Source organism: Chlamydotis macqueenii, chromosome 6, assembly GCF_036417535.1.
Source record: "Chlamydotis macqueenii isolate bChlMac1 chromosome 6, bChlMac1.mat, whole genome shotgun sequence".
Taxonomy (NCBI): Eukaryota; Metazoa; Chordata; class Aves; order Otidiformes; family Otididae; genus Chlamydotis; species Chlamydotis macqueenii.
The window spans coordinates 23,005,368-23,018,633 of NC_141561.1; the positions used below are offsets into that span (position 1 = coordinate 23,005,368).

At 43.8% G+C, this 13,266-nt stretch overlaps 1 protein-coding gene across 10 annotated transcripts in view; it reads left to right on the forward strand.

Annotated features, from left to right (window-relative positions):
* MAP3K20 (mitogen-activated protein kinase kinase kinase 20) overlaps positions 1-13,266 on the forward strand; it is a 94,488-nt gene that overhangs the window by 62,272 nt on the left and 18,950 nt on the right. For all 10 annotated transcript variants that reach the window (XR_015258987.1, XR_015258988.1, XR_015258986.1 and 7 more), the window contains 5 exons: positions 5,848-5,892; positions 6,742-6,772; positions 6,891-7,030; positions 8,226-8,288; positions 9,295-9,387. Coding sequence is in view for 7 of the 10 variants with exons in the window: in XM_086751513.1 (XP_086607639.1) it covers positions 5,848-5,892; positions 6,742-6,772; positions 6,891-7,030; positions 8,226-8,288; positions 9,295-9,387 (372 nt within the window). In the remaining 3 variants the exon portion in view is untranslated. The remainder of the gene's footprint in view (positions 1-5,847; positions 5,893-6,741; positions 6,773-6,890; positions 7,031-8,225; positions 8,289-9,294; positions 9,388-13,266) is intronic.

A 13,266-nucleotide genomic window follows, 5' to 3' on the forward strand; every position in this document is an offset into this window, starting at 1 on the left:
AGCCTCATTAACTTTGATGGGCTCATTCTTGTACCTGAGAGTAAAAATCCCTGTTAGTAAACTTTGATTCTGTTGTACCTTCTGTATCGTATGTGCTACCCTTATGAAAGGACAAAGAGAAGCCACAATGACATTTCAGCTTGGGCCCTACTTCTGTGGCTTATGGGAAATTCTCCATGATGGCGGTAACATGAGGAATATTTACTAGTCTCTGCATAGCTGTTTTTTTGCCGCTAAATCACTTTTAAAGTATTGCCACTGCTGTTTATGACTTACCATAAAACTCAGTGTGTAACAATCTGCAATAATTGCCTGCCAGGCACTTACGCTGAGAGCAGCGAGTACGTTTTTCCTGATGACCCCTTTAGTGGTGATGCAGAAGGAGGGAGGGAAACCAGTGTGAACACAAATGCAGGTTAGAAAAGAAGATGTTGTAACATATTTGACCAAGGAGGAAGGGCAGCATTTCAAAAGAAAAACATTACTGTCTAGTTCAGCTGTAATGGGAATAAGCCATCAAAATTCCATTCTCAATTACTGGAGGGGTTTCTTTTATGAAAACTTCTGTTTTTGAGTGGCTTCTTTAATTATAGGCTCTCCTGTTACACAGCTCTAACCTACGTATTATGGTGAGTGTGTTTGTAGATAGCTTAGAGAAAAATGGATACATTAGATAACAGCAGGCCTGAAATCATTACATGTTCACTCAACAAAAGGGGAAGTTCTTTGAAGGAGTTTTTCTAGAGTGATGAGCAGGCACCTCTTTGGGTTGTGAAAGAGAATTGTTTTATCCTTAAGCATCACCACTGATGTGGTAACCTGCAAGGGAGCAAGTGCTGCCCTTTGAACTAGCCTGCTCCACTCAGTTTGCGTGGGATTAGACCCTCCAAGATGCTTAGTTTCTGTAGGATGTCATTCCACGTTCCACCTTCTTCCTAACAGTTGCAAATCCATTGGCTTGAAGTTAACCCTCGTGTATCAGGAAGCTTTTCTCCTGACAGAATTGTAATTTAAATGATGGAATAAGTTTACGGAGTATCCCAGGGAGAAACTTGCTCCTTCAGCACATGTAGGGATGGCTTCTTAGGTCCATCAAAACAACCTGATTTTAGGGAGAAAAAGGGACATTGAAGGGTAAATAATGAAATGGAAATAAGAGCAAATAGGCTGTTTCCAGTGTGGATTTGTACTATTTTTGTAAGTCTACATCTGCTAACACCCACAGCAATGATACTATTTTTGTAACTGCCACTTTGCACCCAGGAAAATTTGATGGATTTGTGTAATATGTGCACTTTAGATCTTAAGATGTGTGTCACTGTGCATAAATTACTGTGCCACGTAAGCAGTGTAGGGTTGTACAGCTTTAACTGAAAAATGAAAGTTGGTTCAGTACATTTGGTATTCAAAAAATGAAAAAGAATCTGTGCCTAGCATTGATGTTTTGCACTTTTTTAGCATCTGACAATCTTGGAGCACTTCATGCACGTTTATATTTGCATGGGTTTTAACTGAATTTGTAAATCCACTCCTTAATCTTTATAGAAGTAAAAATAGTCCTTACATGGTATGACATAGGGTTTCATAGTTGCAAAATCACAAGATTTAAGTCTGTTTTCAAGGTTTTGTGCTTACCGACGCATGTAAATTATTTCACCAAAATATCATCAGAATTTGGTAGCATGCTCGCAGAAATTTCCACTATCTGCTTAGTTCCAGTATTTTTAATGAAACAAAGATGGATTTTTTTCCCTCCTTCCCCTTTCTTTCCCCATAAATTATTTGTGAAAGCAAATTAACGTACAGTAAGGAAAAATGTAAACTCTTGTAAAAGTTACCGGTGTGTTCAAAGTAGCAAAGATGGTCTCTGAATTGTAAAGAAGTTGGGAAGACATGACAAACTCTTCTGATGAAGTTCCCCTGAGGAAGTATTATACTTAGGATACTGGCTATGCTTATTAAAAAAATTATGATATTGATTTCATTTTTACTTTCCTGTGATGACTTTCATACCAGATGTCTTCAGTTTACAAGCCAAAAATCATACGTGAGAATCAAGCTGTGTTGTTTCTGCCTGATATGCTTCTCTCTAGATAAAGGTTTTGAAAGTGGCTCTGGTGGGCAGGTATGTTGGTTGGAGGAGGTTGGAGTGTTTCATCTTCCACACCTGATTTTGCTCTGCAGTGCAACCCAGTCTGTCTTCTACCTGTATCGTCGCCAGGGTATATAGATCTCCACAATGGTCCACAGCCACATAGTGTGTCAGCTTATGAAAGCATAAATCAAACCAAGAAGGTGTTTCTCTCTGCTCTGGGCTGTGAGCAAAGCCACCAACAGCCTTCCCATGCCTCATACACTTCTCAGCTTACTACTTCCCACCAGGCCTGTTTGGATTCCAGTTTTCTCTACCTTCCATAAAGCCCTGGAGGTACCTGCAGTAAAATAATATTGCTGCATTTGACAAGAGGGAAAAGGTAGGAACCAGTCCTGAACTTCTCATTTTTACCAGGCTGTTGTGCTGCCAACATTGACTTAGATGGGTAAATGGCCTGAGAGAGTAATTTGGCTTGCTTAAAGGTACAGCTGGGACCAGGACAGGAGGTCCAACTCCTGACTCACTTTCTTTTCCTTCGGAAGTGGGGAAGAAATGGAAGGGGGAATTAATGGAGGAAAACTTTTCATCTAGTCTTTTTGTGATAAACACACCACTAATTCCTTGGCGTAGCACATGTCCTAACGTACGGTGTGCAGGTGTGCTGCATCCCCAGCTGGTTGTGTGCTGCCTGACGTGGAGCTTGTCCCCTCTTGATGGGCAGGAGGTGAGGTCTGGTGCAGTTCCTTGTCACACAGTCATGTTCTTGACTTGTCCAGTTTTGTTAGGTGTTTATTCCATTTCCTTCTGGGTTTTAACGTGATTATTCTGAATTAAATATTTGATGCAATAATGATTTATATTGCTATCAGCAGTAGCACTAAGTCCACAGTGTGCATATAGCCGTTAAGCACTCAGCAGCGTTACTGTGTGTCTTTAGTACTGTAGTTCCTTTTTCTGTAATCAGGCAGCTTTTACAGGTTTTTAATAAGGCCTCTAACTTGACAGTGGTTTTAACTACAGTCCTAGGTAGAAAGTTCAGGTAGCAAAATAAGTTCATTTAGTAATTTTCACAGCCCTTAAAATGCATTGGTAGGACTCTGGAGGAGAGACCTTTCCCTTTTCCTCCAGACTTCGACTTAGTGTACACTGTAAAATCTGCACAGATTTCTGATGTGTGAAGATTTAATTTTGAAACTGTAGAACCAACAACCTTCTTTAAACATTTTATATTGTGTGCTAAATATTCATATGCCTTTTAAAGTCAGATATAGTCCACTGCATTTCTTGCTTTTGCACTACTGAAAAAGTTTTGTACTGAATACTAGGAGTCCATGCTACTTACACTTCAGGTGTGAACTGATGAAATTTGAATAGAAAGTATTTTCACAGTGTTAGAAATCTTCATTTTCCCTTCTGAAAAAAAACCAATGCTGAGCGCAATGCCTGTGCCAAAACTCTTGTGCTGTAAACTGCATATATCATTTGTGTGGAACATGCAATGTTACACTTCTGTGTGGTAAAACCTTGCAGCGTCAGTTATTCTCTTTATTGCACTTGACATATGATGTCTTGTTTTATTCACACTGTGGATTTGATTTTCCGGTGTAAAACCAAAGCAAACAAGCAAAAAGAAATCATGCAATGTATTCAATTTCCTCAATTGGTGTCATAAACTTTCTTTTGATGTGAACTTTTTCCTTTGCTTCTCCTTGTTCCAAACTTCTATTTTGCAATAAACATTTTGACAGTAAATTTTATGCATCTGTGTCCCTGTGTAAAATGCTGGTATTTAAAGAGGTTCTTTATTGTCTGCTGGTTTAAGTCACTTTTTGTATTACTCACTGTGGACATTTCTCCTTCATTCTCCTATCTTTAAAAAAAGATAATGACATAATACAGAACATATTCTGCCACTGGTTATATTTAAACATGGGAAAAGCTGAAAAAAAAAACCATTGTGCAACTAAAAAAGCAATATTGGACTTCTGCAGTTAATGATTCAGTCATACAAATTATTGCACCAGGCTCTTCCCACAGCACCAGCCAGTTTGATTGTAGTTACCTATGAAAGGCACAGCCCCCAGCCTTCTTCCTAAGGATGTTTACGGTTGCCACATGCCCTCCCTTGTGCTCAGGTGTTGCCCCCACCACTACTTTTGCCCCACAGCATCCTGCCCAGGCTGTGGGTAACTGTTAGCATAGGGAATGCCTGATTTAACAGCAGGTAGGTTGAGACTATTGGCTGGATGTATGGTGTAGTAGAGATAAAAAAGTCAGGAAGGTCTCTTTCTCTGGCAGAAACATCTTCCCATCTGCCACTTCACCCTGATGCCTTTGGCTCTGTCCCCTTTGGAGGGTCTGCTAGGTCCTCCTCAGAGAGGTGGCTTCAGCTGGTCTCACGGGTGGTTTGTGCCCAGCAAGGTTTGGCTGGGACATTGTTGGGGAGGAGGAGGATGGTCTGAAGAGTCCTTAAAGTGGAGTGAGCAGCAAAAAGTCCTAGATATGGAAGCAGAAGTCAAAGAGTATTAGGCAGTCACAGGACCTTCAAGGGGAGTTTCACCTGGATGCTGCAAGGGCTGAAAGTTGTGGGCAGGTTACGCTAAACCCTGCTCTTGTGCCTGGAGAGGCAGGGAAGTGCTCAGGCTGGTGTGTAACTGGCAACTCTGCCCTGGGGCTCAGTGTTCAGCTGGAGGCAGGCAGGGGTGAGCGCCTGCCGGGGGGGTATGCTTGGTCTGTGGGAGGGGGCTGGGGAGCTGGTGGGTGGCAGGGCTCTCTGGAGGAGGTAACAAAGCCTTGGGGGCTGGTGGGCAACCAACCTGAGTCTCTCATAAGTCTATGTTATGTAAATCAATTAATTTTGCGACTACATTGTGGTATCGAGCCTTTGGGAGACACTGCCAGTCCAAATACATACATACCAATTAATGTTAACCCTTTAGCCAGATAAAAACGCCAAGAAGGTGACGCTTGGGATACGATATGCTTGAATGAGTAAAATGGCAATCAGTATTACAGTGATGACATCTCCTGTGTCAAGTTTTCAAACCATCACAGAATTTCACTTAACACAGCCATTCTCCTGTGCATCCTCCGTGGTCTCCTTAGGTTTCAAGAGCTAACACCATCTTGCATACAACGAAGCATGCCATGTGTGGGCTGCAGCACTGGAGGAGGCCAGGGAGCACTGCATTCCCCCAGCCTTGGGGGAGCAGTTATGAAGCGTTGGCAAAAACCAGAAAAGACTTGTCTGTGCAGGAAGACTAGCCACAGTGGCCCGACTCCAAATTCTGCTTTCAGTGCTGTCTAGTGACAGTTTTCCTTCCTTTTCAGAAAATACCCGTAATTCTAGAGAGAGTCGTGATCACAGCATTATTTTCACTGCAGAAATTGGATGGTACCAAAGCCATAGCAAAAGCCTTCCAATAGTGCCAGAGCTGAGAGGAGAGGCAGCTAGAGGGTCCTTCGCCATCGTATGGTTTAATTTTCCTCCTTAAATTGTTTCTTTCGGAGATCTGCTGATAATTTTATTTACGTAAAGTGATGGGATTGGTTTTTTAGCACTGCCACCATGCTGTTGGAGCCAGCCTGTGGTCAGTGTGAATCCAAGGGTGTCAGTATGAGAGTTGCAGCCTGAAGTCCTGCCCTTTGCAGGGAAAAAGGAACCAAATAAAATCAGCCACCAGAGTAAAATTTGGGTGGAGGGGGAAAAAATGATCAGACAGTTTTCTTTTCAATTCGTATCTCTCACACAGTTGCTGCCCTCCTTTGATATTTGTGCATGGACCGAAGAAGATGTGGTGAGTATTTTGTGTTAATGTGGCCAGCGTTGCGCTGCTAGAGCTCTGTTTGTTTGGTGAAACTTGTGCCCCAGAAGGGCTTTAGAATGACCGTGAGTAAATAAAGGTCTCAAGCAACCTTCACGAAACAGCCATATTATCCGATGTCCAGAAAGTAATTTGTGCTGGGAGCTGTCAGCAGCCAGGAAGGTGTTCCTGAGCGATTGTTTAAGGAATGCGGAAGTGCCCCAAGACCTGTCCTGGACAGGATGCAAAAGTTTTGAAGGTTTTATCCACTATGTGCCACCAGGATGGCAATTAACTGAAAGGTAAGGGTTTTTTAAGGAGTGTAGAATCCATCTTTCATATAAAATAATGGCACTGAGACTTTTTTACCTTCTTATTCAGTTAAAAGGCTAAACAAGAAACACCAATGATTTATGTCTAGCGTAGTGATGTGTCATAGTGACTTCAATGTCCCATCTAGCACCCTCCTGGCGTGTTGTGCATGATGGGGTTGTTTAGCTGTTTGCTGAAGGACTGTCTGGAAAGCCAGTGCAAAAGCCACAATAGCCTTGGCTCCTTAATTTCAGCCCTTCTAGCATGTGACAGATCCCTAAGCTTCTGCTTTGGTCATTTTGGTTGTTCTTCATAACGATAAACTGAGGAAAGTGGCTGCAAAATAGAAGGAAGTTTTTACAAGCTAAATAAAAGTAATCACTTGCTGGTGAATCTTGAGTCCTTTAACCCAAAGTTAGACATATTTTTAAATTTTGTTTTAAAAAAGAATGATTACTTGCAAACTCCAAATAACCATGATACAAAATTTTAATATTGTGAACTTCAAGACTGATTCTTCTTTTTTTGCAGTTTTTCTGGATGCAGCAACTTACTAGAAAAGGTAAAAGCTATTCATACGTTCCTTCATATTCACATTTGTGAATATGTACATTTGCTCATCTTTTCCTCCCTCCGCTAAAGCACCCTATGGATTTCTGAATAACCTCTTTTGTCTTAAGGCGATGCTTCTGGTGAAATGAGTATATATGCTAGCTTGTTTAAGGAGCATCATATCACTGGGAAACGATTGCTTCTTCTAGAAGAAGAGGATTTAAAGGACATGGGAATTGTTTCCAGAGGACACATCATCCATTTAAAGGTATTTAACAGCATATCTTGAATGTTGCAATAGGTTATAGTGTGAATGTTAAGGCGGAATCTGTGGGTTTTCAGTAGTATCAACAACAACAAAAAAGTTATAGTTAAATAGAGAACATATTTGGTATAAAAAAAGTCCAGAGTTATTGGTTCATATGGATCTAGAACTCAAAGCAACCTGAGCATTTTATGAGGCATGAATATGTGCTGTGGTCTTTAGACTCTTACGCAGTTCTTGGTTTTCTTGTGGGCTGGACTGTCAGTACTGCTGAAGATTTGCCTAGGAGGGCTGTTGTCCTGGCAGAAAGCTTTGGATATCTTCAGAGAGCGCTCTCTCCAAAGATTTCTCTTTAGCTGAGGGAGGAGCAGATATGAAAACAGTTATTTGAACTGAAATCTCTGAACTTCTCAACTTTCACATCTGCAGCTTAAAACATACTTTGACTAACAAAACTCCATTAGACAACTTTAAACCTGGTTGATTGATGGTTAGGTTGCTTTGCTCTTAAAGCTTTGTTTGGTAGTGGTTTAAGTATCTAATGTTTGTAATCAGTTGAGAAAATCATGGTCTGGAAAACAAAATATGACAGCAATAGTAGTACTAATACTGTAGCCACAGCAGACAGTTCAGTTTCCTGGCAGTCAGCTTTGGAAAAGGATTTCTCTAAAAGCAGCATCTATAATTCTGTTTGGTCTCAATGATTTTATACCACAATTTACTAGTAAAGAGATACTTGCATCCTAATTGCTAGTCCTGCAAATTTAGCTTCATAAGTCACACAGATTTATTCCTCCTTTGCTCATCAGCCATTTTTTTCTGTGCCACACACCATTACTGATATATTTAATTTACATTTCCTACAGGGAAAATTATTGAAACTTAATAAAGTCAATAATGCCCAAAATGAAATATTTCAGCTTCCTGGGTTGATTGAGCGTAAATAAAAACAACCAAAACAACCCCCCAAACATCTCTTTCTCTGATTAAGCAGATCTGATTCTGAATGCGAAATGGGGCCAATTTACCACGACGGTTTCCACAACAGGGCTGTATTTTAAACTCTTCTCACATGCCCTAATGTATCCACAATAGAAAACACAGTGCACGCGGAGTTGTGCTGTTTTTCATGCTGGTATTTGCGGTACGAGATACTGAATAACTCTCATCTGATTTTGTTGATTTTTTTTTTTCCTAGACTGCTATTGAGAAATTAACCCATGACTACCTAAACCTATTTCATTTTCCACCACTAATTAAGGCAAGTCTCATTGTTTATATAACAATACGTGTTGGTACGAATATTTTACTGTTCTTATGCCTCAACTTTCCTATCACTCGCGGGAGGGCAAAGCAGCAATTCCTTGCAGAGGGTTGTGACAAATGTGGAGGGTCAACAGCAGCAATGAGTCACGTAAGAACAAGAAATAGGATAATAGAAGTTGTTTTCAAAAAGACTCTAAGATTTTATCATGGAACCGGTAGTGTCAAATTAAGACTGCTGGTTACAATTTCTTTCCTGTCATTAATCAGAAATTACTCTTAAGAGCCATTCCTCTGAATTGGTGCCACGAACTGCTCACTGCCAAAGAACGGCAGACCCCGGCCCACAGTGAGCTCATCATTCCTCAGTTTGCTAATGTTAACAGGAGAGAAGGATGATTTATAATGTCTGGTCACCCTTGTGTCAACCTGTTGGTTTTCTGATATCAGTAACAAGAGCCATGCAAAAGGGACAGAGTATTGGGAACCTCAGGGTTGCCAGAGCAGGTATTTTCCTGGTTTAATTCAGTCAGCTTATCAAGCAATTCTAGACCCCAAAACCTGAAGTAGCCTTTTTAGTCATAATTTATTGCACAGCTATAGAGTGAAGTCCACTTAAAGTGATTTAGATACAGCAAAACTCTGTTCCCCAAAGGGGAGAACGGAAGTCAGGGCTTTGCCGCTGTGCCATGCTGGCTGCAATTCCAATGGCTGTGGCTGCCACGATGCTCACAGCAGCACCGTGCCGTGCTGGAGTGGCTCGGCCAGGAGCAGAAATCGCACAGCATCTCCCAGGTCCCATCCACCATGCACCGTAAACCCACACAGAAGCCCTGGCCCCTCTTGGAGCAGCGTGATCAGGGCAGAGTGATGGCCCATTCCTGCTGCCTGCCAGGCTTGTAGCATCTGAGAAGCAAATCCTTACTGCCACAAAAGACCTTGCTTCTCTCTCCCAGGAGGTTGTGGTAGGTGTGAAGTCTCACCTCACCTTTTTTTTTTGGCAGGATTCTGCAGGTGGAACTGAAGAAAACATAGAGAAGGTAGTGAATCTTGAACTTGTTTTTGGTTATCACTTGAAGCCAGGAAATGGTCCAAAGGTAAGCTGGGAGCGCTGGATCGGTTAGTTTGGTTACCTTTTTAGTCACTACCAGAGGGTCCAGTACCTTCTGGCCACAAAAATATAATTTGCTGTGAGAATCCTCTTTTGGAAAGTGATGACCAAATGTCAAGGTGGCACATAGGGCCGCATCGGTGATGGGAAACTGCACTCCAGAGCAGGTGATAAAGAAAAGAAAGGTGCAGAAAGTTTTGACTGAAAGCTTTTATTTCCTCATGAACAATTTTTTTAATCATAATTTTTGTAATTCAGGCTTTCATTTTGTTCCTTTTATCCCAATGGATGTGAAATAACAATCCATGTATGCAGAAAAACCCATTCAAAGGGAGGTCTTTGGTTCCAGGGGACAGTTGAGCAGTGATGTACACCTGATGTCAGTGGATAGACTACTACTTTTGTCTCTGCGGAAAGGTGATGTTTTTTCATGCAATCAAGAGGAATTTTGGAAAATATGTGGCGTGCATGGCTGCCAGCTGGGGAGGATGGGGCTCATCCTCGGGGTGATTGTGTTCCCTCACAGTACTGGGGAAAGACGGAGGGGTAAGTGCAGCACATTGCAGACGGCAAAACTACTGTGCAGCAGCTGGTGAAAGGCAATTACTGGCGTGCCGCATCCTAATCAAACCGCAGCTCCAAGCCGAGCTGGTTCAAGGATCTCTCATTATGCCCTGTGTAACGGGAGCGTTGACGACTCCAGATGTTCCAGCAAAGCCTTTCCACCAGGTTGTCTTTTCTCGAGAGTGAGGCTTGTCCCTTGCTTTTTGTTTTCTTTATCCAGCCTGCCATGGACTCTGAGTTCAAGGGTTTTTGAATTAATCATCTCTGTGGAAATGGTGTGCAAAGCATTTCTGAGTTAGAGTCAGGGGTTGTGACAGCAGGATTTGTTTCCTTTTGTATTTGACAAATCTGCATTGTGTGTCCACCCTAAACTTGTTGGTGGCTGACTTTCATCTTGTGTTATCTGGCTGCTTTGCTTTCAAGGCATATTGTTTGCAGAAGTCTCTTGATTTCTGTACTTGGTGGTGCTTGCAGAGAAAGCATTTAGGTTTGTACTTAGTAGGAACTTGGACTTGTACAGAAATAATTTCATCAATTTGAAAACGCTTTTTGCTTTTTGTCTGGAGATTTTTTCTTTTTTTGATTGTTTCTTTTATCCTAAGGACTTTTTTTTCCTATGAAGATCTTCTTTGTCACTATGTGAATTACTTAGACTGTCTCAGTGTTCTTGAATGCATGTAGCTTATGATGCTGTACAGCTGCTTTTTTGTAGGTGTGCATCTTTCCCTCCCACATGCAACTCTACAAGGAACTACAAGTCCATGAAATAACTCGTATCTCCCTTCCATTTCCAATATGGGTTGTGAGCCATAGTGCAAGAAGATGGGCAGTCTCCCCCAGGAAAGAGCAAGAGAGGGGGTGAACAGGCCTCTGAGCGTTGGAAGGAAATTCAGGTTGCACTAATGCCTACTAAGTTTGAGGACAAGTAGATATTTCAGCCGTGATGGCACAACTTGCAAATGAGACAGTGTGCCAAAGCCTATGGGGGAGCAGCTGAATTGTTAGAAGAGGAGGGGGCTAGTTCGATGGGCCTGGTAGTGCTGGCATAACCTTTGCAGGTTTCTGATGTGCCAACTGAGGATCTTTTTTTTTTAGGTCCTTCCCCATGAGTTCCTAATTGGTCCCCTCTGCTCTGTATGCTGTTGGGCCCTTTCCTAAGGAAGCCGTTCGCTCTGCAGCTGTGGGCGCGTGCCGGGCATGCCTGCCCTGGCATCCGCCCCGCCGCAGCGCCTGTCTCCCTGGTGCCGTTCCAGGGAATGTACCATTTGTCACCTGAGTTTGGGCTGGAAACTTCTGTCTACGGTCTGCTTAATAACTCATACCTGCCTTTAAAGATGTTGCAGCAAAGCCAGTTTTAAAAGGCGGACTGGAAGGAGTAGATTGACCAAGCTTTCGGCAAGATGCTAGGGCCAATGTGAGCAAGGTGATTTGCCTTAAACATAACACTAACAAAGGCTGGTGTGGTACATACAGTACAGAAAATCTGAGTAGCTTGCTGCTTTGAAAATCCCTGGATACAATCTTCTAGCTCCCCTAGAGGCTGCTTTAGGCCAACTACTGCTGCCATCCAGATTTGTTCCAAAGTGAACTGGAGATACTGGGTAAACAAGGATCGAAGGGTTCAAACTTCTTTTACTGTCCCATTTTTGTAAAAGATGGGTGCCTGTTTTTGTGAAACTGGGTCAGCAGAATCATACCTTCCACCATCTTTATAGCTTAGAAGCTGGCCTATATCAGTTTAAAAACAAATTTCTCAAAAAAACTTTACCCTAATCAGTTCCTGTAACTGGCGACTTAACTAAGAAGCTGTCGTAGTTCAGCCCCGATCGGGACCAGACTACGCAGTCTCTCTCTCACTCCCCCCACCCTCCGAGAGAACAGGGGGAGATGATATAAGAAAAACGGCTCAAGGTTTGAGATAAGGACAGGGAGAAATCCTTAAAGTGACCGTCACGGGCAAAACAGACTCGACTTGGGGAAAACTATTCATTTATTTCTAAAATTAGCAGGAGAATGAGACAGGGAACAAGATAACCTCCCCCCACCCCTCCCTCTTCCCGGGCTTAACATTATCTCTACTACCTTCCCCTCCCGAGCGGCACGGGGGGGGGAAAGGGAATGGGGGTCGCGGTCAGTTCATCACGCATTGTTTTATGCCGCTGTATCATTGTCGGGGGAAGAACTCCTCGCATTCCTCCTCTGCTCCAGTGTGGGGTCCCTCCCACGGGCCACAGTCCTTCGTGAAACTGCTCCGGTGTGGGTCATCTCTTCCACAGGGTGCAGTCCCTCTAGAACAGCTGTCCCAGCGGGCCCTCCATGGGCCACAGCCTCCTTCAGGCCTCCACCTGCTCTGGCGTGGGGTCCTCCACGGGCTGCAGGTGGATCTCTGCTCCTCCGTGGACCTCCATGGGCTGCAGGGGGACAACCCGCTCCACCATGGTCTTCACCACGAGTTGCAGAGGAATCTTGGCCAGGAGCCATATTACTCCTCCCCCTCCTTCTTCACTGACCTTGGCGTCTGCAGCCGTTCCTCACAACAGGCTGGCAGACGTCTCTCAGGATCCTTTTTACATCTTATTCACTTCTCATCTCCTCTCCACTTCTTGCAGCCGGGCCGGGCCGAGTTGGGCCCAGTCGGCTGCCCGGCAGGAGGCCAGAGGGTGAGGCCTGCAAGGCCCATGAGGCTCGCGCCTCCCCCTCTCTGCCCCCTGCTCAGCTGCTTCACATCTTCTCCCCCTCTTTTTCCTGTTTTAGCCATGAGGAAAAGGAGGCAGTAAGCTCAAATCTGGGTTGGGAGCTGAGAATGCATGTTCCCCAGGTGATGTGTAGACTGCTAGACCCGTGTACATCAAGGGAGGTTTTTAGGCTCGGCTGGGAGCTGGTGCAGCGCTGCAGGAAGGACTCTGTACAGGGGAGCAGTCCATGCTGGGAGGTTTTACCCCAGGCTGGCTCTGCGCTGGTCTCCTGAGCTGAGTTCCCATTAGTGCTGGTAGCTCACCTTCTGTAGCTGCACCTGGAAGCAAGCTGGTCTGTGCGCCCAGAGGCGGCTCTGCCAAAGCACGGGACAGGTCGGGCACATGCGACAAAAGCACGCTCCTGATCCAGACTAAAGCTGTGGTGTGGGCACAGCCTCGATGTGCAGCGTGACAAACCACAATGCCACAGAGCATAATAGTGCTGAATGAGCTGGTCCAGGACCCAGAAACCATTTGAGGGGTGCAGGTTAATTCAGAGGTGTTTGGCTGGTCAGAGCACAGCATCCTCTCAGGTGTGAAGATGGTTCCTCGGGGCACAGGTGTCC